The 27,292-nt window shown below is 33.4% G+C and overlaps 2 protein-coding genes across 8 annotated transcripts in view; one reads left to right on the top strand and one right to left on the bottom strand.

Moving 5' to 3' along the window:
- Nucleotides 1–1,767: 1,767 nt before the first annotated feature.
- On the bottom strand, nt 1,768–13,817 carry LOC115887259 (kinesin-like protein KIF23). 2 transcript variants are annotated; one of them, XM_030906639.1, is made up of 5 exons: nt 13,170–13,817; nt 12,408–13,101; nt 9,936–10,494; nt 7,529–7,810; nt 1,768–2,266 (listed from the first exon to the last, which is right to left on the bottom strand). In XM_030906639.1, the coding sequence occupies exons 1-5, from the start codon at nt 13,712–13,714 to the stop codon at nt 1,977–1,979; spliced, it is 2,370 nt and encodes a 789-aa protein (XP_030762499.1). In that variant the 5' UTR covers nt 13,715–13,817; the 3' UTR covers nt 1,768–1,976. The 2 variants fall into 2 exon arrangements, with proteins under 2 accessions (XP_030762499.1, XP_030762500.1); XM_030906640.1 differs by having other exon boundaries at nt 9,942–10,494.
- Nucleotides 13,818–14,283: 466 nt separating this feature from the next.
- The window catches only part of LOC115887248 (phosphatidylserine decarboxylase proenzyme, mitochondrial), a 40,184-nt gene continuing 27,175 nt past the window's right edge, over nt 14,284–27,292 (top strand). For 2 of the 6 annotated variants that reach the window (XM_030906619.1, XM_030906618.1), the window contains exons 1-2: nt 14,284–14,412; nt 23,878–23,999. In XM_030906619.1, coding sequence (XP_030762479.1) covers nt 14,378–14,412; nt 23,878–23,999 — 157 coding nt within the window. In that variant the 5' untranslated portion in view covers nt 14,284–14,377. Of the gene's footprint in view, nt 14,413–23,877; nt 24,000–26,545; nt 26,848–27,292 lie in introns of those variants that run through there. The other 4 variants (XM_030906621.1, XM_030906620.1, XM_030906623.1 and 1 more) reach the window with 3 other exon arrangements.

The raw sequence follows: 27,292 nt of genomic DNA, 5'->3' as shown, positions 1-27,292 counted from the left end.
CTAGAACTTTATTTATTTCCTACTTTTATTTGTTTAAAAAAATGCCAACAATTTGTGCATGTCTGTCAAACTTTAAAATCATTAAAAATAAATTTTATTCAGGTTGTAACTTTATAGAAAGGATTATAAAAATATACTTTGTAACATGTATGTCAATAATCTTACGAAAAATGTTTACTACACTTTTTGATTGACTCTAATTTTACATATAATACAAATAATACAATACTGAATTATAATTATGTATTTTACAGGCTTTGCCTTTGTTCTTTATTTTTCCATCAGCTATTCAATCAACTTCGCACCACACACACTTTAACCATTATTAAATAATAAATAAAGCACAAAATATTGATAAACAATAATTATTTTATATTCTAAAAATAAAAACAAAACTTTTTGGGTAATGTTTGGTTATATTTATTTTTATTCTCTTATCTATGGTTACTTTTCATTTTTTAGATTTATGCGTTTTTAGCGCCACTGTGGTCATTTGGCGAACCCTTATTCTTCCCATTTTGTGACCACTTTTTCAATAAAAGTCCCATAAGAGTTATTTCTCCTTACCTCTACACTCCATAATAAGAAGGAAGGAGCATATCAAAAATCTTAGTACACCGCGATGGGCCTCAAATATGGCCGACTTAAATTCCGGTTTATCAGTGTCGTTCTGATTTTATTTAAAAAATGTAAAACTATGATGTAGGGTAGACGTGGGGTAGACTCAATAATTTGTTGTTTTATTTTACGTTGTGAATAAATGTTGGTAGTTATTAAAATTGTTATAAAAATATATAATTCTAATAAAAATAGATAAGTTATAATAAGTATTTATTACCACAAACATCCGATACGCTACTGAAGCAGGTAAGTCAAATTAACGTATCTAAATTCTTTGACATCTAATCTTTGACAAGTAATAAATAAAAGCTAAAATGTAAGAAAAATATATAATTTAGTTAATTTAAGTGAATTTCATAAATGATCGGTTTACTACACGTATGTATATTATATAGTCACTTACTAGCGAAAAGTTGTTCCATTATTTCACTCAATTTTTGCCGAGATCTACCGCACGCTACACAACCAACTATATATATAGAGTCTTTTTCGATAAATCGCGATAGTGTCACTGTTAATTTAAGTGCTGCCACAATTTCCATCTAGATTTACTACCTTTATACAACTATCAGTAGTAGAATAAATAATAAATAACATAAAATAAGCTCCGTAAAGACTGACAAATCCACAAAATTTCAAATCAAATTCAAATGTGTCAAATGAATCGTCAAACAGAACTGCCAAGGATCCCCACCCTAGAGTGCTTTTATGGTGCTTTTTCCGCCCACCATGCATGAATACATGGATAGCATTATGCTCCTTCCTTAGTCTTCTTATTCAAAGCCCTTAACTCAAGCCTTTCTAACTTAATTATCTTCATTATTTGTCTATTTGTGTTTTTAAAACTTTTTCCTATTTATTTGGTTTTAAAAACTTAAATACGCCTAGAGAAATAAAGCATTAAAATTGTTACTGTATTTTCACAAAAACGTAAATATTTTAAAACTCACCTTAAAACATTTAAAAATTACCCCAAATTTACCAATAGTTTTTAAAAATCGGACAAGTGCTATGCACTGATTTACCAATTTTACCATTGCTATTCGCTACCGTCGGCGTTGTTTCTTGCTGCTTTGTGTGTTATTTGGTCGAGTCGTTTCTTAAAACTAACCAAAATAAAGAAAATTCAGAATAAAATTCTTTTTTCAATTTTCCATTTTTAATCAAAAATTAAATATATAAACTATACAAGTTCTAAGAACAAAATATTTTAAGTACACAAGTATAAACAATATCACTAAAATATTAATAGCTTAAAATTATAAAATAATGTATATTATGTATTTTCATTGAGGTTTATACCTACAAGAGATAAAACCATAGTATATAACTGTGATATAACTAAAGGGTTTTCATTAATCATACTCTTTAGTAGGTGATTCCTGTCGCAATTTTTCAACATCGTTGAATATAACTTGCGCACCGCCACCGCAAGTTGGAACAATATCACCTTTGTATAATTTTGTTTCCATTTCTCCATCAGTATCTGGTTCTTGAGCTACAAGGCAGTATCTGTTTTGTTTTGGATTTGTAACATCACTAGCCTTGTCAAGCTTGGAAACTGATTTTCTTTTTTTCATAGTGGGTTGCATAACTGTACCCAGAGGACATGGTTTGATTACATTGTGCTCAAGCCAAACTTCACCTGAAGAAATATTGAAATATTCCAAATTTTATATGGTATACAGCTAGGGTAATCAGGAATGGTCCGAAAAAGATTCGTATCACACTTTCTTTTTGAGATTTTATTTGTTTAAGTGCAAACCTAAAGTATGTACCAGGATGTATGTCCATAAAATATTTTAACTTCTAGGGTAGGTAGTTCAAAAACGTGTGAGTGGATCTGGATGATTTTTTTAAAATTGATCACCCTGTATATCATTGCATTTTTGGCTTCCTTCAGATCACTTTACATGATCCTAATATATGAGTAAATCTATTTCGATAGTTTCAGAGATATTAAAAAATAGATCAAAAATATATATTTTTCATCTCTTCTTAAAAAAAAATATTAAAAATACAAGAACTGTTTTGAAATCAAAAGTATATTAGATATTTACTTTAGATGGTCTGTTCTTACTTTGCTATAAATATGGTAATCGTTAATCCTACAGAATGTTCAATATTTTACGCCAAACTTTCAAAAATATAAAATAATTTTTCTTCGTTTTTTTTTAATGGTATATTGTATATTATTAAACGTACCCTGTATATTATTAAACGTACCCTGTATATTATTTTTTTATTAGATGGAGAATATAAAAATGAACATTTTTTGTATTTAAAGTATTTCAAAATTTTTAATAGTTTTCTGGATACAGGCAGTGTTATTCATATGGCGCTTTCAATGGTAAAATACGAGAGAAAAATCCATCTTCTGTGTAATAATATAATTTTTCTAATATAAAATAATTTTTCTTTGTCTTTTTTTTAAATAGAACACCCTGTATATTATTTTCTTGTTAGATAGAGTTAAAAAATGAACATTTTTTGTATTTAAAGTATTTCAAAATTTTTAATGGTTTCGCAGATACACGCAGTATTATTTTATCATCATTTTCTTTCAACGGTAAAATACGAGAGAAAAATCATTGAGTGGTTTTGATGAAAATTTACTGTGAAAAATACCATATGAAATACAAAATCGGGAATATCTGCGAAATCATTATTCATATCATCAATTTTGAAATACTCTAAATACAAAAAATGTTCATTTTTTAATTCTCCATCTATTGAAAAAATAGTATACAGGGCGTTCCATTAAAAAAAAAACGAAGAAAAATTATTTCATATTTTAGAAAGCTTGGCGTAGAATTTTGAACATCCTGTATGATTTACGATTTCCATATTTATAGCAAAGTAAATACAGACCATCTAAAGTAAATGTCTAATATAGTTTTGATTTTAGGACAGTTCTTGTATTATTAATATTTTTTTTAAGAAAGGCTGAAAGAATTATATAAAGTGATCTTAGTCAAGAGCTAGCAACGTTTTCGAGAAAGTATTCTAAGACGTCTGGCTCTTTGATATATCTTTTACTATGCTCTCTGGAACAGCATCCGGCCCGTTTGGCTACCGAAACCCGTTGCGTTCACTACTGCGCATCGAAAGATTATCCTATATTTTTTATTAATTTTGTCCTATAAATTCTACTATACATGCATAAATATACTACTATACATGCATAAATACCTCCTGGGAGAAACTAAAGAACAACATCAAAGAGGCCGCATGTGAAGCTTTAGGCACCCGGACTATAAAAAGAAATAATAGCACCAAAATAAATAAAACTCCGTGGTTCCGCCCAGAAATTAAAGAAAAATGTAGAGAGAAAAAAATAGCATACCTCAACTACAGAACATTACGCACACGAGAATCATTCGAAACATATAGACGAATCCGAAACGAGACAACAGCACTAGTAAGACAAACCAAAAACCAACATTGGGAAATTTTCTCTAAACGAATGGAGAGTGACTTCTACGGACTTCAAAAACAAATTTGTCGCTTTATAGGAACGCAAAGAAAAGAGATTAACGAGTTAGTTGAAACAAATCACATAGCAAGGGAATCCTGGATTGATTACTTGTCAGAACTATACAAATCAGAAGAAATAGAGGTTGAACTAAATACACCCGAAATAATGACCAACGACAACGTACAGATTGAGGCAGCCGATATAATTACATCCCTTCGAAACAGCAGCTAACATCCCTGATTCAAAAAATTCTTTACCAACACAGGATACCCGATGAATGGCGAACCACTATCTTGATGTTTAAAAGAGGAGATAAGAAGCTGCCCTCAAACTATAGAGGCATAAATCTTCTAAGCACCACACTAAAACTTACGACAAAAGTGATAACAACCAAAATTAACGACTTAACATGCTTAGCAGATGAACAGCAAGGTTTCAGATCGGGCAGATCATGCACAGACGCGGTTTTTGTCATAAGACAGATAACAGAAAAATCAATCGAATATAACAAACCAGCGTATATGTGTTTTATTGATTTAGAAAAAGCGTTCGACCGTGTGCAGCTAAGAGACGTTGTACACCTTCTTTACAATAGGCAAATCCCACACAATCTCGTTAAAACCATACAAAACATATATGAAGCGAACCAAATTCAAGCTAAAATTAACGGGGTCCTGACCGAACCAATAAATGTAGGCTGTGGTATCCGACAAGGTGACTCCCTGAGCCCTCTTCTTTTCAACATGATTATGGACGAAATAATAGGAAATGTACGTTTACTGAAGGGATACAGTATGGGCGACCAGGAAATTACTATTCTATGCTATGAACATCTACAGCGCTTATTACATCGATTTAATTGCACTGCCAAATCACTTAATATGATAATATCGACCCAGAAAACTAAATGCATGACGAGATTAAAAGTACCACTAAGATGCAAACTGGAAGTCGAGGGCAATGTTATTCAGCAAGAGATGAAGTTTAAGTATCTAGGCATAGAAATCTCAGGATATGGTGATGTAGAAGCGGAGGTGCGAGAACGGACAACGAAAGCAACCAGAATAGCAGGATGCCTGAATTATACAATATGGCGAAATAAAAACATTGAGGTGGAGACTAAAGCGAGAATTTACAAAGCAACGGTACGACCAATAATGACATACACTGCAGAAACTCGACCTGATACAGCGAAAACTAAACAACTACTAGAAACAACCGAAATGAGAGTACTACGCAGAATAGCTGGAAAGACGCTTCTGGACAGGGAGAGAAATGAAAGCATAAGAAGAGCGTGCAAGGTGGAAAATGTAAATGAGTGGGTACTCAGCAGAAAGGAAGAATGGAACGACCATATCAGCAGAATGGACCACAGAAGGATAGTGAGAGTTGCACGCGACAAATCACCGCTAGGTCGCAGAAGCTTAGGACGTCCACGAAAACGATGGAGCGACAACTTGTCAGTCTTGCACTTAAACAAAAAAGAGACGACGGTAGAGACGACGAAACCAAACAGGCGACTCGCCTAGTATGAAGAAGGAAGAAGAAGAAGAAGAAGATGAAATTCTACTATTGAATATAAATCGAACATGTCTTCATAGCGCAGTGCGTAGAGTTTCCGACCACGAACCGATGATTCAGAGTTCGAATCCGGGTCAGGTCAAAGAGTTTTTTTATTTTATTTTCGTTTATATTCTGATAGTAAAGTATTAAATCATTCTGGTAATTAAAAAAAAAACAAATATTTAATGCTTTACAATCAGAATATAAACGAAAATAAAATAAAAGTCTTTGACCTGACCCGGATTCGAACTCTGAATCATCGGTTCGTGGTCGGAAACTCTACGCACAGCGCTATGGAGACATGTTCGATTAATATTCAATACTAGAATTTAAAGGACTAATAAAAATATAGGATCTTCTTTCCATGCGCAGTAGAGAACTCAATAATATACAGGGTGTTCCATTTAAAAAAAATCATCCCAATCCACTCACACTTTTTTGAGCCACCCTATAGAAGTTAAAATATTTTCATGAAATACATCCTAGTACACATAATTTAGGTTTGCACTTAAACAAAATTCCAAAGTTTTTTATTCTAGGAGCTAGAGATGCCCGACGCACTATTGCCGGACTCTGTATAGATATTTTATTTATAAATAGGAATAACGGAACTAATAAATAAGTTAACGAGTTAAATGGAAGAACTCAAATTTCTGAATTTCGCTTCTTACCATTTAGAAGTAATTCATATTCTGTTAATATTTGTTGGTTATATTATTTATGTTTTGTTTTTGTGTCAGCGTATAAATCGTTATGGTGTCACAAGCAAATCGTATATCCGATGAACGGATGCATGAAAATCAAGCTTAAGCTTGATTTTCAGGCTTCCGTTAAGCTTGATTTTCATGCATCCGTTGTCCGACGATACGTTGATACGATATTAATTTTATTGGTAGAATTTAAAGAGTTTGATTGGTAAGAAAATAACGCAGCTTTTACCTTGTACAGATGTGATGCGCAGTAGTCTATCGGCGGCAGTCAGACGGCCTGCACTTAGGCCAGAAGAGCACAGGAGAATATAGCAAAAGATATATTAAAAAAACAGCTTTCTTAAAATTCTCGTTTTCCAAACGGTGCTAGCTCTTGTACTATTATATTTTTATTAAGGTTAGACTAAATTTGTCAAAAAAGTATCAAAACGTCCGTTATCGTACGATCTTTCTCCGTTGACGGGCTGAAGTAAAAAATTTATGGATGAAAAGTGGCGCGAAAACGCTATGATCAATCAGAGTGCCGTCGGACCATCGTATCAACGGATAAAGCTTGATTTTCATGCATCCGTTATCTAGATTTACTACCTTTATACAACTATCAGTAGTAGAATAAATAATAAATAACATAAAATAAGCTCCGTAAAGACTGACAAATCCACAAAATTTCAAATCAAATTCAAATGTGTCAAATGAATCGTCAAACAGAACTGTCAGGGATCCCCACCCTAGAGAGCTTTTATGGTGGCTTTTCCGCCCACCATGCATGAATACATGGATAGCATTATGCTCCTTCCTTAGTCTTCTTATTCAAAGGTATGAACGGGTCCGTTGACGGGCTGAAGCAAAATATTTACGAATGAAAAGTGGCGCGAAAACGCTATGACCAATCAGAGCACCGTCGGACCAACGTATCAACGTATAACGGATGCATGAAAATCAAGCTTAAGTCTTGATTTTCATGCATCCGTTATACGTTGATACGTCTTGTAATTTGCCACGACATGTCAAAATTGTATTTTTAATTCGCTATGCTAAAATAATTCCTCATAAACTATTTTTCAATAAACCAATACTAAAAAAATCTCATATGTTGCAAACTTTTTGCACACCCTGTAAACATTTTATTTTTAAAAGCAAAAAGAGTATTGCTTACCTGCTGATCTTGACCTACGGTTTCGAGCGCTTGAAGAAATATTTCTTCTATGCTGCAGTATATTAGAAGCGCTCTTCGGTGTCTGGCTTGTCTGAGATTCGTGAGATTTTGGAGTAAATTCAGGCTCCGGATTGTGAACTTCTACAGGTGGCATTTCGCTGTCGATGATTTCTTTTACAATTCTTAATTTTTGGTCTTTAGCTTTTAACTGTGCGTTTAAATGCTCCCTTTGTCGCCTTAACTTGGCATCTAGTTCTTGGGTCATTTTTTCATTTGCCAGTGCTAGAAAATTACAAGAGAAAGAAAATTAAAAGCAAGATAAGAAATGAGAGTACTTTTTTTTAACAAAAATAAAAATACAGTGTGACCCAGGGTTCTGAAAGAGCTACGTAAAATATGCGGGTACTAGCAGCGTACATTTTAAAAATATTTTTATTATTTAAAAGCTGTAAATTTTTAAGTGGAATGATATATTTTTTTAATTGAGTGGATTTGCTAGTTCCTATTTCAAAAATATCATAATTTCACATTCGATACTGAATGAATAAAAAATAAATCTTATTTTTAGGTGAGGAATCTCCCCACTAGAGATGGCACATGTTTTAACACCCTGTTTAACATCCTATATTTTATGGCAAAAATGGGTGTAATTTTATCCGACCTTTTGTTATGATAAATAAATTTTATATCTAAAACCTAAAACTCATATATACAGGGTGGTCCGAACTGTATTCCGGAAATTTCGGCAGCATATTCGGCACATAAAAATAAGTAAAAAGTTCGTATGTCCTAAAATGATTCGTTTCGGAGATACAGGGTGTAGAAGTTTCATTTTTATTTCGATTTTTTCCAAATAATATTTCATCTAACATCGATAATGAAAATTGGTGTTTGGGTTTTTTCACGTGAAAAATTTGATTTCGATGTCAATATGACTCCCACTTGTAAGGGTCGATACTTACATCTTTTTTAATTGTTTTGAAAAGTAATAACTTTTCGTCCGTCCCTGTATGTCACTACTGAGTGAAAAAATATACATTTGTGCCTTTTTCTACGTAAGAAATGTCTTTTGGTAAAAATCGCTGCTAGCAACCGTTCTCGAGATATTTGGATTCTTATTATTCAATACATGTCATTGACAAAAGATAAACACGTTGAAATGTTAAATTTGGAAACTTTTTATTATTTAAAGCTAATCATAAGTTTTTCTAGAAAAAAATACTGTAAAACAGGTTCTGTTGAATCTTTTGGCTTATTGCCAAACCAAACCAAACCAAAAACATTTCAAATTTATTATTTCAGATTAATAACTATACAGTCAACATGTATAATTTTTGTGAATTCGATGCCAAATATTTTGTGAACCATTACTCATAACGATTTTTACCATGATAACTTTTTTACGTAAAAAATGACGGAAATGTATAGTTCAGTAGTGTAATACAGGAACGGACGAAAAGTTATGACTCTTCAAAACAGTTAAACAAATGTAGGTGGCGCCCCCTACAAGTAGGGGTCATATTGACATTGAAATCAAATTTCTCATGTTAAAAAAACCCAGATACTAATTTTCATCCAAATCCTGGATTCAGTTCAGAAATTATTAGGAAAAAATTTTATGTGCAGAATTTGCTACCGAAGTTTCTGGAATACAGTTCACAGTTCGGACCATCCTGTATACACCAATTTTCCGTTTTAAAATTATTTTTTCCAGCTGCGTCAGTACAATACATTACATTTATTGATTTGCAAGCGAGAAATGAATTAGACGTCTTTAACTAAGTCTCAAACGTCTACTATGAAAAAACACAAGTGTACATTATAAAAAAAACATAATTTTCGCGGTAAATGTCGATTTTAGCCAGTATTTTAGATAGTAAATACCAAATGAAACATAAAGATCTCTGAGAGTAAGTTCGTTTATGATCCATAATAATATAGGGTGTTCCATTTGAAATAATAGACAAAATACAACATTTAATGCTGACTCACCCTGTATATACATAAAAAAATGTAAATTTTTGTAGGTTGAATTTTGACACACTCATATATTTAGTACTTCCCATTAAAGAACATCAAAAATTTTAAGAGAACATTAAATAAATAGTAAATTTAAAATTGCAATATTTCAAAAACCGCTCGGTATAGATACATTATGATCATTTTTGGAATAGTAATAACAAATCCACTGAGCTAAAAAATATAATATATAAAATTTGATTTACAAATATACAACTTTAGTTTCAAAATGTTTGAATCACCCGGTATATTAAGAACCATATTTTTAAAATGCCCATCTGTTGCCCGCATATTTTATTAAAAAAAATTGAGTAAAAATTTCAAACTAGAAACCTAATATAGAGTTTTTTCGGAACACTGCGCCCCCCACCCTGTAAATAAAATATACCTCTACCTAATTTTTGTTTAGTTTTCTCTTTATCCAGCAAATTTTGATTAATTTTCAAATCTTTTTCATTTAACATATTTTTCAAGGAAAAAATAACATTATCCTGCTCCTCAGATTTAGACCTAGCATCCTGACACACAGACTCCAAATCAGTCATTTTTAGTTGCAAATTGCGCGATTTTTGCCTTTCTTTATGAATCATTGTTTTTAAACTTTTTAATTCAGCTTTATTAAGGACAATATCTTGATTAAAGTCAACCAGTCTTTTTCGAAATATTGAATGCTTCTCATCAATTTCCTTATCTAGCGATTTTGACTTTTGTTGACGCAATTTTAATGTTTTAATAATTTTATCGATTGCTGTCTGACACTGTTCAACACTTTCTAAATTTAGTTTTACTATAGGCATATCAGGTAAAATGGCATATGATGAGCTAGATTTTGGTTTTCCGGGAGTTTGATTTTCTTTGTTCTTACAGATAGTTCTTTTTATGGGAGTATATTTTACTTCAGCTTTTGTAATTTTCACATCTTGGGTCATTTCAGCAAACTTCAAAACCTAGAATAATATATAATGCCGTATAATCGAAAAAAAAAGCGATGGCTATGAAATGAAGATCGCTGTCATTTTATATGGGAAATGTCATTGATCTTCATTTCCCAGCTAACTGGACGCCGTTTTTTTTCGATCATACGGTACTTAAACAATGGTGTGTTTACAGATGGAAACAGTAAAAGAATCCAGTGAGGCGCCAGTTTTGAATTTTTAATTAAAAAGCAAAATTTATATTAGTAAAATAAAACTCTAGTTTACCACAATACCTCCACCAAAATACTATATTTTTAACTAGTGATGGTAAAAACCGAGTAATTTCAATAATCGAGTACTCGAGGTTCAAGCGATTCCAATAATCGAGCGATCGCTCGAACGAAATTTCGCTCGTATTTAAAAATACGTTTTTTCGCCCGTCGCTTGTAACGCCAAGCAGTAAGTTGCGTGCGCAGAGTTCATATTCTTTCGGTGATGAATAGCAAGCAGCAAGCAACGAGTAACTCACTTGATTTTGTCTTTAGTTTAGTTTAAAACATTGTCGATGTAGGTCGTAAAATGTTGTCACTCAGATATGCAACGGATAACGTCTTATAAATTTGCTACGTGCAATGTATGTAGAAAAGTCGCTCGGCTTTGTATCGAGTATGTCACATTAAAATCGGATTTCAAATTATTTCGTCACTTGCATTGCTCGTTCATAATCAAGCGATGTCGGTTATTTCAATTCAATCGAGTACTCGAGCGAAAATGTTATCCCATCACTATTTTTAACACTGGGCGCGTGTTTTATATACAAAGGATACAGGGTATCCCGATATTCCATGGACATAGAACTACTACATATTTTTGCAATAAAAATAAGTTAATTGGACACAATTTTCCTTTATACAAAAATGCTTTATTTGTCTGCCAGAGGGCTTCGAATTTTAAAAAAATAAACACATTTTTTTAGATATTTTAAGAACAGTTATCCCGATTTGAATGAGATTTTGGATGCCTATGTTAGGGTACAAACATACTGGGGCATCTCGATGCGATGCTCGCCGCGATGCATCCTACGCGCACTTACTTGCAGTTTTAAAACAGTGCTTAAAACGTGCGCTTAAGATGCATCGCGGTACCACAAATTATTTTTAACAATAACTTTAATAAAAAACTTAAAAATTTAGTAAATTTTAAATTAATTATCGTTTGGGTTTATTTTATTTTGATGCCCTCTAAGGGATAAACAAAAAGGTAAATTATGTGCAATTAACTTATGATTCAAAAAATACGTATCTGTTCTATATCCACGGAATATTGGAACTCCCTGTATATTTTTTAGCCTTGCTTTTGGAAAAATAAATTCTTAAAAAATTTTCTCAAAAATTATGCGATATTGCGTTTTTTTACAAGATACAAAAAATGTAGTAAATGCTAGAGGGACCATTTTACGAAAAAAAAATCGGCCGTCGATTGAGTTGAAAAATATTTATACTAAAGTTTATGTAGAGGTGGGGGTAGTTTTTACCCTTCCAATATTTTTTCTTGATTTTTGTTAAAGTCAAATATTAAAGCACTTAGCAAAACATAGACACCCAAAATCTCATTCAAGTCAGAATAACTGAAAAAATAACATTCAATTTCAGAATAAATTTCTGAAAAAAAGTGTTTATTTTTTTAGTTTGATGCCCTCTAATGGACAAAAGAAGCATTTTTGTATGAGGTAAAATATGTCCAATGAACATATTTTGATTCCAAAAATACGCAGTAGTTCTATGTCCACGAAATATTGGGATACCCTGTATATGTTAGCATCATCACCAGATGATTAAAAGAAGTTTTAGCGAAACGCGTGTCCAGTGTTAGCATATACAAATTATTCAAATTATATAAAGAATATCAAAAATCCATATTGCATATTCTTTAAGAATAGGTACCTGTATGTTTTCTTCTAAATCCTCTATACATGGATTAATACACACAATCATTTTTACAGTACCATCTCCTTCAAAATAGTGTTTAAATAAAAACGTCAATCTACTATCCCGATATGGCACCAATCTCTTGCTTTTATTAATTTGATTCTCCCTCAATATTTCCAAACATGTTCTTAGGGACATCAAAGAATTATTTATGCTGCTTGCTTCTTTTAATCGCATGCCTGTATTATTTGTTCTACTGGTTCTTTCAGAGCCTGCCAAATCAACCAAACTAAGCTGTCCAATCTTAATACGATTTTCATTTGGTATCATTGGTTCTCCATTACTATTTAAAATTACTTGTTCTAATTGAACTACACGAATATTGAAAATGGAATGGCTTCGACTTGAATCAGAATTCAAAGAAGTAGCTGCCATTCTTTTGCGATTCTGACCCGACATAAATAATTCGAATGCTTCTTGAGCATTTTTAACTTCTACCTCCAATACACCATTAACATACATATTTTTAGAACTATCCTCTCTTAATATTTTGTTTTGAAGGGTCTTCCCTGAGGAATAGTCTAATAGATCAAACACACTGTTATTATAGATTTCAACATAGCTGATAAAAACTGCATAAATGTTATTTTCATTTACATTTTGTATTTTGGTTCCGTCGTTTAAGTAGGAAATTTTTTCACTCTCTTTCCTGTAATTTAAAGTTAAAAATGAAAATTCTATAATAAAATACATAAATATACAATATGTGTAAAATACCTTTGTGTCTTGGCAAATTTATCATGTCTCACAGAATTTAATCGATCTTGTAGAGCATCTTCCTCACTTTGTATTTCAAATCCATTCATTCTATCTGACTTTATAACACATTTAGGTGCTTGATAATCACCGATTGTATTAAATATTGTATCAATACATCTAGGCATAATACCTGGATTATTTTGCTCGCCAGTAAGTGTGTAAGTTTTTCCAGAACCTGTGACGCCATAAGTAAACAAAAGGCCATTTTTACCGTGTAGTAAATCGTCCAACAGAGGATAAGCAACATGATTAAATATTTCAGACTGGGATGAAAATGCTGTGAAGATGTGTTTAAACTGGTAAAGAGTTTCTTTTCTTGACACTTTGGATCCTATTCCAGTGAGAGATAAAGTATCAGCAGAAAGTAACTTGATCGAGTTTGTTGGTTCATTTCCTTGTCGAATAGGGCGAATTCTACAATAAACGTGAACAGAGTCTTTCTTTTCCGAATCAGAATGACTAGACAACGCCTTCTCTGAACCTGTCCTTTTGGCACTATCCATAATATACTAATTTACGGAGTTTATAGGAAAGGAATAAAATCTTGTTGAATATTGACCGATGATTGACCGTTAAGACCGTTAAATTTAACCATAAAAACAAAGACTGTGGCGCCACCTGGTAAAGATTATAATGCATTAGTTCTATGAGTTTTGTTCTGTGGTTGCTCAAACTGAAGGTAGGGACGTTCATATTTAAAAAAAAATATCGATAATATGAACATCCTCAAATTTTAAGTATATGAATATTTCCTCTTAAGAATGAAGCAAGAAAATGATCCTTTCGATTAGGATACTCTTTATATGAAAAGTTCAACATAGGTATCAGAATACAAACTTTATTCATTAAAAACAAACTACTCCATAAAACAAACATGTCCTTTTTTGGCTTTTTTAAATTAATTTAAAGGCTTAAACTGCTAGGACCATCATTTCTGTGTAGACTTTTGACCAACTTTGTTTCTTTTTCGTTATTAATGCCAAAAGCAATAATTTTTAAAAGAAGAGGAATCTTTCATCATGGGTTCGGATTCCGCGTAAACAAAGTAGGCCCCGTCCAGATAGCCCTGGCAGCAAAAAGGAGACGTTAACTGAAATCTTTTTTTTATAACCCTATAATTCTTCCGTGAAAATTCTTGTGTTGTGAAATAATGAACTTTGAAAACAATGAATTTAAAATTATTTTTAAACCCCCTATTAATGTAAGTATGAATAATATTGTTTAATAATTTATTTATTACCTTAATGGTTAGTGAAAGATTAGATATTTTATATTTTTCTCTATTAAATTAAACTTTAAATTGTAAAGAAAAATTACATTATTTATACAAAAATATCTAAATATGCTAGAAAGAACAAGCTAGAATGGGTAAAATTGTAGAAAATTGTAGACAATTGATGGAAAAAGGATATTAAAAAATCACTTTAGAATGTTATAGATTTATTTGGACTGAATTATTAATTAGGAATTGATAGCATAGTTACCAAAATGCTTATTTGTCTTATTGATTACCATTTTATAGAAGGGATATGCGCATTTATTTAATATAGACTAATCTTGGCTGATAATAGAAAGAATATACCTAAATGAATTTGGAACATTTGGTGTTACAAGTTACAACACTTACAACAGCCAGATAACACTAGTTTACCGCAACACACCAAAATGCTTGTCTTACACTTTGGAGGCACTGTTTGCAAACCATTTCGAATTATCAACAATTAGAAATTATAATTATTATTAACTGAAAATTAGGAGTTTATAATAAAATAATTGTTTTAATAAAATAGATATATCTATATCATAGTACCTATAATATCTGAGGATTATAATCATAATTATAATGATCTGCTGATGGTGGTTAACCGAAACATGAAGTTAATTTCATATTATTGTAAGATTTGTTCTAGCAAGTAAATGTATAAGTTTATGTTTATGACATGAAAGTGAGTAGGTATTTTTTATAGAATAATTTTGAATTTCTAACAGCAGTATAATTTTAAATTAAATATTTGTATCTGAGTTCGTTTCATCTAACTATTAGTTATCCAATTTTTTTTCCTTTCACATCTCTATTAAAATAATCTTTAGTCTTTATTGATAATGTAATAGGCCAATGTCGCGACCGCTGTGGGTCATCAAATTCTGTTTTTTAATTAAGTTATATCTTGAAACATGCCTTGGCTTAACAAAGACTATTGCTATTTGTAATCTTTGACTTTGTATACATATTGGGGGTCTTTGCTGGTTTTATTTTTGTTATGTCATAATATAGTATAAGAAGATATATATAATAAAATATATGATATTTAATATATAAATATAATAAAATTTCTAGACTTTTTAATCGCTGATTACATGACATGTATACCATATGGTTTATGGTTATACCTAGTTGTCATGACATATGTTTTAAGGTTGTCCATGTAGAGAATAAAGACTGAAAGCTTACTTGACTTAAGGTATTGTCAGCCTTGAGAACTCGAAAAATAGCTGGTATTTTCCATCTGTGCTACATCGGTGGTTGCGCGATGGTTATTTAGCCTACTGCCTACTTTTTACCTGTTATTTTTTGAACCTGTTTCGAGTCTTGTACCCCTATGCGCTGATGCGGTTCAACGGTAAAAAAACATTACCTCAGGCATTACTTCCTTCTTCTGACTTTTGGAATTGATTTGAGCCATATAAAATTTCTTAGTCAGTAACCAGCTCTTATTTTTTAGAAGTAACAACTGTTGCGCTTTGTTATTTCTAAATAACATTTTTAAAATAACATATAAAATATATGTATATGTACGAGGATGGTCTGAAAAGTTTCCGACCTCAACGTGAAGATGACAGCACTCGTAGATAAAAACTAGTGAATTTTCATTGTTCATCTGTTGACAGTTATTCACCAAAGTTTCAGCCATTTTGGATGCGCAGTTGTTATATAACAGTCGTTTGAGTGAGTTGATGTCAGTGTTTTTGTGAAAATGGACAAAATCGAGTATCGAGCTGTCATTAAATATCTGGTTTTGAAGGCAATACGCCTACACAAATTAAACATGAGTTGGATTCTGTGTATGGGGATTCTGCACCATCATTTACCACAGTGAAATTTTGGGCAGCTGAATTTAAACGTGGCCGTAAGAGCTTGGGAGACGATGAACGTTCGGGACGTCCAAAAACTGCCGACTGTTTTTTAGGATAGTCATGGAGTTATTTTAATTGATTATCTTCAAAAAGGAAAAACCATCACAGGACTATTACTACTACGCATCATTACTTGACAAGCTAAGAGCAGAACTTACGGAAAAACGACCACATTTACAGAAAAAGAAAATCCTGTTTCACCAAGATAACGCATCGTCTCACACCTCAGCGGTTGCCATCGAAAATCCACGAATTACGGTTTGAACTGCTTGACCATCCGCCTTACTCACCAGATCTAGCCCCTAGCGACTTCTTTTTGTTCCCTCATTTAAAAATTGCTCTCGGAGGACAGAGATTTTCGTCAAATGAAGAGGCAATCACCTGCGTGAACCACTATTTTGCAGAGAAAAACGCCGAGTACTATTTGGACGGGTTACAAAGATGGGAGCATCGCTGGGAAAAGTGTGTAGAGTTACAAGGGGACTATGTTGAAAAATAAAAAAAATATTCAGAAAAAATGTCTTGTATCTTTGTTAGGTCGGAAACTTTTCAGACTACCCTCGTATCATTACAAAATAATACTCTGGTATGCAAGGTCTTAAAGTCTTAAATATCATGGCAGGTAGATCTCGATAAGAGAAATATATTTTATCATTGGTCGCGTTCATCAGGACGTAGCGCTACTGCAGCAATCACTAATTTTCTGCTGAACAAGCCGATTAGTTGTGAGCGCTCTGGGATCAGTCGCCATTTTTTCCATCAGATTTACAATACGCTACGCTACCGATGCATGATGGATTAAACGTCACATACGCCAAATGTCACAAAATGCTTTGGAAAACGAAAACAAACCATTTTGTTTATTGTTCTCGGTTGACTAATCCCCTCGATTTGTGCCAAAATGGGTGAAAACAATTTAATATGCATTACTTATGATTTTGATAATCAAATTTATGAGGTGTCAGGGAATGGAACAAGGAAAGAGAGTTCCTCGTCTAAGGGATGCTAAAAAGCGCGTTCAGCAGGACAACCAATCGATGGCACATCGCTCACTGATCAACTTGTCCTGATGAACGCGACCATTACTTACCGTTTTTCGAATAAAAAATTTACCGAGTTATTCAAGTTTGAAATTAAAAGAAAATTATTTAAGTATTTTTAAAAAAATTGTGAGCCACCGGATTTTTCTGTATTTGCATCTCTTTTAGTGCTATGGTAATATCAGAGATTAAGAAATTATACCGTGGGAAAATTTGCGATGAACAGGTAGTTCTAAAAAGTTTTATAAAATATACAGGAAACTTTAAAAGAAAATGCACGCTTTTCAACATCTTTTATTTGCAAAGAAACCTCATGGTGTCAAAATATACCGATCCTAAAAATATTTATAACTGTATAACTAAAATATTATTCATTTTTTAGGTGGGGTATTACGTTATGTCTTTTAAATTACATTAAATTACTTTTATTAGAAAGTAGATACTTGCGGAAAAAATAATAAGAGAAATTATTAAATATTTGTCATCATTTTATATAGACACCTACAGTTTAATTTATTACCAGGGCTATCATCGTTCACGATAATTATTTTTTTATTCAGTTATTTTAGTTTGCGCGTGGTTATGTATGGATTATCTTCTTGTGTTTCACACGCTCCTAAGACGTGTAAATACTATACAAGTGATATAATTCACCGAAATCAAAATATACCGTATTATTAAATAAAAACTACACCATACAACAGAAAGTCAATAATAAATAGAAATTTTATTATTGTCTGAAAACTTAATATTGTGCCTTTGACTTGATATATCTACCTATTTAAATATTTAGTACTGTATAGTGTTTTAATGTAAAACCTATAATTATTTGGCATGTTTCCGAATTTTTAATTATTCTAACATTTTGGTTAATTCATATTATTAAAAGTCATTTAAAAGTAGGTACATTTAAGTTGACACATTGTTTTATCCTGAGGTTAAATCAAATCTCCAAATCAACCTATATTTAGATATGCCATTTCGTTTTATAATCCAAAGCAAATCTAATGAAAGGAAGCAATATTTCTCTATAATCTCTTAGATTAAAATTTTATTTGATCGTTCATAATTAAAATTTTCAAAATAAAAACATGTTCGATAAAAACAAATTTATCAAATATTTATTCGTTCTCCTAGTAACTCATAGTAAATACTTTAAGGTAGATTTTAATCCCTCTTGATACTAATAACAGTAATAACACAGATTACATACTTTAAATTACATTCATATCTTCACTACATTATTAAAAAAAATCTGCACATTAAGGTTATTATGTTCAGTAGATGCTATATTTTTTTTAATAGATAACATAATATGCAGTAACCAGCATTTCAAATATTAACACGGATTTAATTCAGAATGGTTACTTGGAGACTTATTGGTGGGTCGTTCCAAAACTCATTGCTGCATTAGAAGGTGTCTCCTCGCTCAGCCAATCGCACGCCTTCCAAATGGCAAATATATCTGCCTAAAAAACACTTAATCTATCCGGAAGCCGATAAAACCTTGCGATGTCAAGATTTTTCGAGAAGACCCCAGAGCCTACGTCTGAATCCATCTTGGATCCATCAGCAAATAGCGCAATATCAAATTCCTTCACTACTTTGTGAGTCTCCCACTCTTTTCTGGTTGGAATTCTGACCAGAAAGATCTTGTCAAGTTCCAACCTAGGTGTCAAATAATCTGATGGTCCAGCAACATGGTCCAGCAATAATACCTTTCGGTAACATTTGAAGAATACTGCTGTGACCGAAGGGTTTCTTCGTCCAGCAACCACTTTCTCTGAGCCTGATTGCACTACTAGAGGCCAGATTTTTAATAAGAAGATCTAATAGTGGAGGGGAACGTTTAGTAATGCAAACGCACGCAGTCCTGTGTACCTTTCTAACCCTGGAAAGATTGGTTATCTTCTCCGAAACTAGCCATCACACCAGGGATCCATATGTGAGGATTGGTTGCACCATGGCAGTGTATATCCACTTAGTCACATTCGGTTGCAGTCCCCACTTTTTACCTATCATTTTTTTACACGTGTAGAGGACAACGTAGGCCTTTTTATTTTTTCTTCTACGTTGGTTCGCTAGTTTAGCTTTGGATCAAGAATTGTATCTAAATACTCAGCTTGGGATGATAATATCAGCATAGTACCGTTGAGTCTTGGTAGCGCGAAAACAGGCACCTTAGTTTTGATGGTAACTATCATTAACTCAGTTTTTCCTGGATTGATACTTAGTTCACATTTCTTGGTATATTGGCTATTTTAAGACTTGATTGCGTAATTTGACTCATTACGGGCAGGGAAAAGCCGTTGACTAGTACTGCTACGTCATCAGCGTAGGCCTGGACCTCCCTCTTTCGAGTTCCAGCAGCATTCATTGCGCGGAAAAAAGAAGACTGCTGGCTTTGGTAGGTCATTCGACCATACTCTACCCATCGCCAATCTGGGACAGATCCATGCGCTTCAAACATTACGAAAACATGCTAGAAAGGATAAACAGGAAGTTAGTACTCAGGGTTTCATCGGCACATGTCCAACAGTAGCGGTACTGTGTCTTGCTAAGATACCTCAAGGAAAGAAACCAATTATATAAAAACGGAACCTCCTTCCGAAAAGAGACGAGAAACATTGTACTAGAACGATGGCAGACACGCTGGGAAGCATATAGCAGGTGGACAGAGACTTTCTCATACCTAATATCAAGGATTGAATAAAATGCGACTAGGCAAACACGAACTACTACATCACGCAAGCCATGACTGGCTATGGAGTCTTTGGCGAGTAGATACTGTGCTTATAGAGCATAGATACTGTAGCATATACTATACAGATGCACAGAATCCGCAAGGCTGACTCTCCTACACGCTGGTATTGCGAGGCGTCAGACTCGGCGAACCATACACTATTTGAGTGTTACGCGCACGAAGATATATACGGGAAAACACAGAAACAGTATGTGGTACGAAGATCACTAGAGTAAATATCGGAAACTTTCTGACATTATCGAACGAAAATATCGAAGCGATTTGCGGAATGTTAAGGAACATTATGAAGAAAAATGAGAACGACGAAAAATACAAGATTTGGGTACAGACAAGACCAACATAGAAAAATGATAAGTCTCTAATCTCGATGGGTAACTAATGGGTAATCAACCTTCGGCGGTACCGAGAATGGCGAACTTAGAGCACAGATAGGCTTTAGTGAGTAGGCCTTCTCGCATGAGGGAGTTTCCCATCTATAAAAAACAGTATACCATTCATGACAAGAGTGGAGAAATTACTCCTCCTTGTGGCGTATTCACATGGCCTCCTCTATTTACATGTCTATTTATGCGACTGTCTATATTGACTGCAATTCTACCTTAAGGAAAGAGCTTTAAATCAGTTGATACTATCAATCATGAAATTTTGATATAAAACAATAATTCATAAGTAAACTCCAGTTAGCTGTATATGTTTGTTGTATACGTGGAATAACAAAATCCAACAAGAAGATGAAGAATGGATAAGACAGAAGATAAAGGATCTAGGTAACAGATGTAAACTACAAAATTAAATTCGTGAAATGTTAACGGCAATTGACTACAATGATTACATAGATACAGTACCCAAGATATTTAAAAAGATCAAGAAGGCGCTCGAATCCAAGATGGGACTCTAGCATTAAAAAAAAGCAGAAATAAAATGGCATTAAACAGCACAACAAAATACATAGGCACAAATGAAAGAAGAATGGGCATGTGCAAGGGAGGCATCACTGCAATTAAACTGTAAAACGTATTTAATATACTCATTTCTAGAGTTGTTTAGCCGCTACCGGTAATTGACTGTCCAACATTACTGTCTAGTCGAGACGAAGTTGGATGAATGAAATGAGTTTTGATTATTTGGATATCAACTTTTTTTCGCTATTCTGGGTTTTTTAATTTTAATACGTATTTGATAGCTTTTAATGTCTTGATTTTAAAATCGAATGTTTCACGTCACTCCAAATTTTCAATCAGTGCATCAGTGCTGTATTGATCAGGTCTGATCGTAATTTGCGGGTAATAAGTTACCGGTAGCGGCTAGAAACCAGTCTCTTTTCTCGCCTAAGGTCTACATCAATTTACTCTGTAATCCTGACGTAACTTAGATAAAATATACTTATTAATTGATAAGGATAATTGAGCGTGCTAAAAATAGATTTTATCACAATTTTTTAGTGAATGTGGAGAATTTTTTATCGATTTTTACTTAATTAGACTAATTATGTATACTTTTATTCACGAAAATGATAAAATATAGAAATTATGTCTTTTAAGCTGAAATAGGTTTATCAAAGGTTATATCGCCATATGTCTAGAGAAATGAAATTGTTATAATATTCATTAAAGTATGCTGAGAAGTAACATGCTTGTTTATAAATATTTATACATTCAACTGAATTTACTTCTTTCCTAATTTCTAGTATTAGTAGCAGTAGTATTTACTGAAATTAAAATGTATTCTAGTTTTACAATTTTTTTAAAATACAGTGATTGTATGCAAAATTTACAATTTTTATATCAGACAAAAATAACCACCATAACAACAAAAATAACCAATTATTAATAACCAATAACACAAAAAATATAAAACCAATTATTATACTCAGTGAATTATTATTATTATATTCGGTGAAGTTATAGTAGGCTTTGAAAAAAGTAGCTACTTACTCTACGAGTCAAGTGAATTAATGAAGTCTCTTGAATCCAATTCGCATGAATGCAATATGACCGTCCAAGCTTGCCAAATCATATCAATTGATCAAGTGAGTTCATTCAAGTCTCAGTTGACTATTGTTTAACTTTTGACGTCCAAGTAATGTTTTTGCTGTCAAAGCTGTAGTGGGTCTACTAACAGCGCATTGTAAGCTGAATAAGCATCTAAAGCTAATGGGATCGATGGACGAAGCCATGTGCAGGTTCTGCCAATCTGAGGAAAAAACGACAGAACACATTTTATGTTGGTGCGACAGCCTGTCAAATGTGCGATTCTCGGTAACGGGCAATGATAGGCCATTGCCAGAGAGCTACATGGAGGGTTCAGTCTCCAAGTTGCTAGACTTTGTAAAAAAGATAGGACTGGAGAATGGAACCTAAAGATCAGAAGGGGACCACAATAGATCTGGAAAGGTCGCAGTGGATCAAGCCGATAGCCACCTCGAAGAATCTAATCTATTCTAGTCTCAGCAACGTTTTTTTATCATTTGATTGCTTTTTCAAAATGCCTCTATTACTAATTCAACTGATGACTACATATAGATTTATTGTGAAATAGGGTAGTGTGGAGGCTATAATCTGTTGGTTGAACAATAGAACACCTAATTTTTTTTATAGCTTATTTTTTTAATTATATATGCTATACATATATGTTACGGCTAAAATGGATACTTGGCTAGTTTTCAAACTAGCCAGTTATTTTGCAAAAAGCGCTGTTATTTTGTTGGTTAGGTGTCAGTTTGTGGTCACGGAGGAATAAGAAAGCGGAGTCGCTACTACACGTATTTCTGTAGGATAAAAACAGTCTCACTGCGTTGTTTGAGCGGGGCCAAAAGTGTACCCTTTGGACAGGACCTGATTAAGTAAAACTTCAAATAATAAAAACAAACAATGATGAAAATTTGCCTTGAGCTAATGTCAAATCATTGTGTAATATTAATCGTGTGTATCGCAATGAACAAATTACTTGGCATTACTACACCAAACTTAAAATAGGCATAAAATACTAATTAATGTTCATTCGTTAATTCGGTCATTACGGACCTGCACACTGTTTATCTAACCTTTGAAATGTTACGCGGGTGAGTTTCTTCGAGTCGATACCTTTCCTGCTCCTACAACTGCGTACAGCACACAACACCATGGTTTTAAATGTTTTTGTAATAGAAAACACTCAAATTATCGATGAAAAACATTAAATTTCGAGAAAAATGCACAAATTACAAAAAGTACCACCATCTAAGATGGCGGGCGGCTAGGTGAACCTCTTTTTGCAACAGCTGTAGCATCTCCCCTCTCTTATTCCTCCGTGGTTTGTGGTGTTGGTTGTGCTGTATGTTTGTAAAATAGCTAGCTAGTTTTCAAACTAGTTTTCAAACTAGCTAGCTATTTTGCAAAAAGCGCTGTTATTTTGTTGGTTAGGTGTTAGTTTGCGGTGGTGGTTGTATTGTTTGTTTGCAAAACAGCTGACTAGTTTGAAAATTAGCCAGTATCCATTTTAGCCGTAACATATATAAAGGGTTTGAGTCTTCTTTGAATTATAATAAGTGTATGGAAGCAATAAGTTTGGGAAACCCTGAATTGAACGATATTACAAGCAAAAAATCAATAAATATGTTATAGATCCCATCGTCATATAATGTTTGTTTTTGTTTATAAATATAATTATTCAAAGTAATTTAGTTATTTCCCAATTTCCAATGATTGACATGTTTACTAATATTAAAATTTATATTGTTTTTTCACAGATCAACTAGACCATGCTACTTTAGGCGACCACTGCTTGTTTTGAATAAGAACTACGTCGTTGGTACCCCCCTCAAGCGTGTCAACTATTTTTCTACTCGTACTGATAAAAACAAATCGTCTGGTAAGTTATAAAAATTAGTACTTACACAGTGGGACGCAATGATGGAAATTTAGTCAGACATATGGATTCATCAGAGAAATAAGTAAACATAGAGAAATTCTCAAATGTTTGGTTTGGTTTGGTCATCAGTCGTTATGTGTCTGTTTATATCTTGCAATGTTGTCAAGGTTTATACAGAGAATCATTATATGAATGTTACCCATCTTTAGTCCAATATTAGTAGTCAATATTTTAAAGCAATACCGACAACATGCAACAAATTTTACTTTAATCTGGAGGTAATATCTTTTTATATCAATGTTGTAAAAGTGTGCTAAGTTTAGACAGAAGAAGACTAAAGAAAGTGTGGACGGGTCTTGCGAGCGCGAGACAACCCACGGAGTCTCGTTGCTATCTGTTCTATCGGTTTTTCGACGCCGGATTAATGAAAGCTCGCTGAACAGTATGGACTTTTTTGTAGTAGGCTCGTAGACATATTCTTTATGAAAACATTTGCTTTAAATATTTAAGGCTAGGAAAAAGCGAAAATTAAAGTAAGCGTACACATCTGATCCCGGCGATCCCAATTACCGTTCTAGAACGGTACAAATTTGTGTGCTGGAATCACAATATTTCATTTAAAATAAAACTTTTAATTAATTCAATAAACCGTGTGTATACCTACGATTGAGTATGATTTTTAGTGTCGAAGATTGTGCAAAAACCCTTGCTCTTGTTGAAGATACGCGAAATTATAAATATGTGGCTAGGATACTACACACTATCATTAAAAGGGTAGTGGAACGTTTGAGATTGAAATATGGGTAATGCGGGTAGTGGTAAGACGTGCAAAACTGCTGTTCTAGACTACCGATATATCAGAATAACGCTTTGCAGTACCGCCATTTAAAACCGGTGTAAAGAAGAAATTGCCATCAAGAGATTCGAAGCAGGAATGTAAATGTACTTACAGCTCGTCGAATCTTAGTACTACTTAACTAAGACATGAGCCAAAATCAAAATGCTCATGAGTTATGGTTGTGACTCCCATTGTCTTGTGCCTGCCTGTAGTGTCGTGGCTAGGGAATTGCACCAGGACGTATAACGATGCCGGGATAGGACTACCCTACTCGGCATACCAGGCACCGTCTACTGTCTGTGGTCATGTATCACGGGCAGAGGGTGTGGGGTCGTAGCTTAACCGGCTGGACCAAGAGAAGACGACCTTAGCAAAAACCTAAAACCTATCATGGCGGGACCAGGTCAAAGGGATGCGTGTCTAGATACCTAGAAGACTACTGGCCTCAACTTTGGGGGACCAGGGGGCAACCCATTGTATTCTCGTCTCCCTTACTTCTACATGCGGGGCTCTGTAGAAATGGACCAACTAACCCTTGCGGTGTATTTGACCTCAAATCCAAGGAGGCAATAGTGAAAGAGGGATATATTCTCTATTATAGATTCGGGACAATACCTGCATCAAGTCTAAGGAGAGATCAAGAAAGAAAAAGATCAAATAGAGACAGATCATCTAGCCTCCACCTGAAGGGTACCTCAGCCAGAGGTACCCCAACCGTGGAAGGGTGTATACCCTCGTAGGAGGTAGATACCTACTCCTGGGACGATGAACATCTGTTGTTAGAGGAGGATGGGAAATACCCTCCCCCGATAACAGGAAGATCCCCATGAGCTATAACTCAAGAAAGGGGGATACAATAGATCTTTAAAGTCGCGGTAGATGAGCCTAAAGAAGATGAATGCTCTTGAGCAGTGCCTCAAAATCTCCGCTTTAAGGTGAGTTTGTGGATGGTAAATGAAAACCGGGTGGACAACTCAAAAGGTAGAAGGATATTTTCTACGAAAACTTAAAGGGGATTAACAAGCAGAATGAAGACCAAACCAAACCAAACCAAACAACAATCAAAAAGTAAAGAGGCAACAAAGCAATGAGATTTATGAATGTCCGGAGTGCGGTAGACAGATAACAGATCACGTATCGGGATTTTCAGTCACAGAAAAGCTCATGAAAGAAAACTCCTTGCGTGACCATCTTCTGATGCGTGTCAAATACTCGTCCGCGAGTAATAGCAGTATGTATGTATGTTAAGATCGCGGTCATTAACTCCCCCTCTTACTCATTCTAAATTCTACATTCTATGGTTTTGATCGAAAAATACTGTTTTAGGACAATTTACCCACAAAATTATTACATACGGTGTTTTAAAGTTAGGGTAAAAAACAACCCTTGGTCTAACCCTGTATACTAAGTCAAAATAAGTATTTATAGAAAACTTCGTTTACGAATTAAAGTTATTACAGTTTAACAACTGAGTTTACGATTATATTAAAGTTGGTATTAATATACAGCTTGCTAAAAAAATTATGAAAATAGGACTAAATATAAAAAATATATAACATCTTAAATTTGACGAAACATTTTTCCGTTGCGTTTTTTTGCATCTGAGTGTATTAAAAATAGTTTTGGTGCGATATATGTCGGTCTTCGCTCACTGTACATAGATAAAAGCAGCGGAGGTTATGAACTTAACAGGATAAACGGTCTATATAAAATGTTGGAGAGAGATGTGAATTTTTTTTTTCGATTAATTTGAGACCGCAGTTGTCGACGGATCCTTGCTGGAGAATGGACGCGACAGTCGAAGATCTTGTGGACAATTTTTTTTATATCCAGTATATTTTGTTGATAAAAGGTCTGAAATCAAAATGTTGCGTTCGAGAAATCATTCGAATTGCTGGTGATGTCGGCGCATCGGTAGTTTAACTTCTCTTTTGTTTTGTGCTACACAATCTCGATGACAAATTTCTTTGTTTGTGTTTAAATACCGTTCTTTAATTTAAATTTAATTAGGTATGTATTTTTAAAATATATTACTTCGGAATATCTTTTTATCAGTAATTTGCACTTGCAGTATTTTTTTATAATAAAGATGCTAACAATTTAGTGATACTATTTTATTAAATTTTAATCTAAAATAATTATGAAACTACGTCTTTAATAAGAAAAATATTATAATAATTATGTTCCAAATCAAGTTCTTGAAATATTTTTTATTCTACCCTTATTATACAGGGTGTTTCAAAAATATGTACCATTTCGTGGGGAGGTTACTTACGTGAAAATTATGAAACGTGAAATTTAGTTTTTATATCAACATAGGTCCGATTTTGCTCTTTGTTTCGTATCTACAGGGGGTTAAAGTCTTATTTTTTTTTCGACGTACTAAAATTTTCTTTCTAGTGCCTTTAACTATTCGAATGAAATGTTGGGTTAAAGTTATTAGTGCTACATATTT

This window comes from Sitophilus oryzae, unplaced genomic scaffold, assembly GCF_002938485.1.
Source record: "Sitophilus oryzae breed Bouriz unplaced genomic scaffold, Soryzae_2.0 scaffold_557_pilon_pilon, whole genome shotgun sequence".
NCBI lineage: Eukaryota > Metazoa > Arthropoda > Insecta > Coleoptera > Curculionidae > Sitophilus > Sitophilus oryzae.
Note: the sequence above shows the minus strand (reverse complement) of the source record. Positions and strands in the feature narration are given on the sequence as shown.

Coding starts and splice junctions, on each gene's coding strand:
- LOC115887259 (XM_030906639.1), bottom strand. CDS start 13,714: ATGGATAGTGCCAAAAGGACAGGTTCAGAGAAGGCGTTGTCTAGTCAT. Junction 7,811..9,935: donor TAAACAAAAATTAGGTAGAG/GTATATTTTATT, acceptor GTAATTTTCTAG/CACTGGCAAATGAAAAAATG. Junction 2,267..7,528: donor CCGTAGGTCAAGATCAGCAG/GTAAGCAATACT, acceptor ATATTTCTTCAG/GTGAAGTTTGGCTTGAGCAC.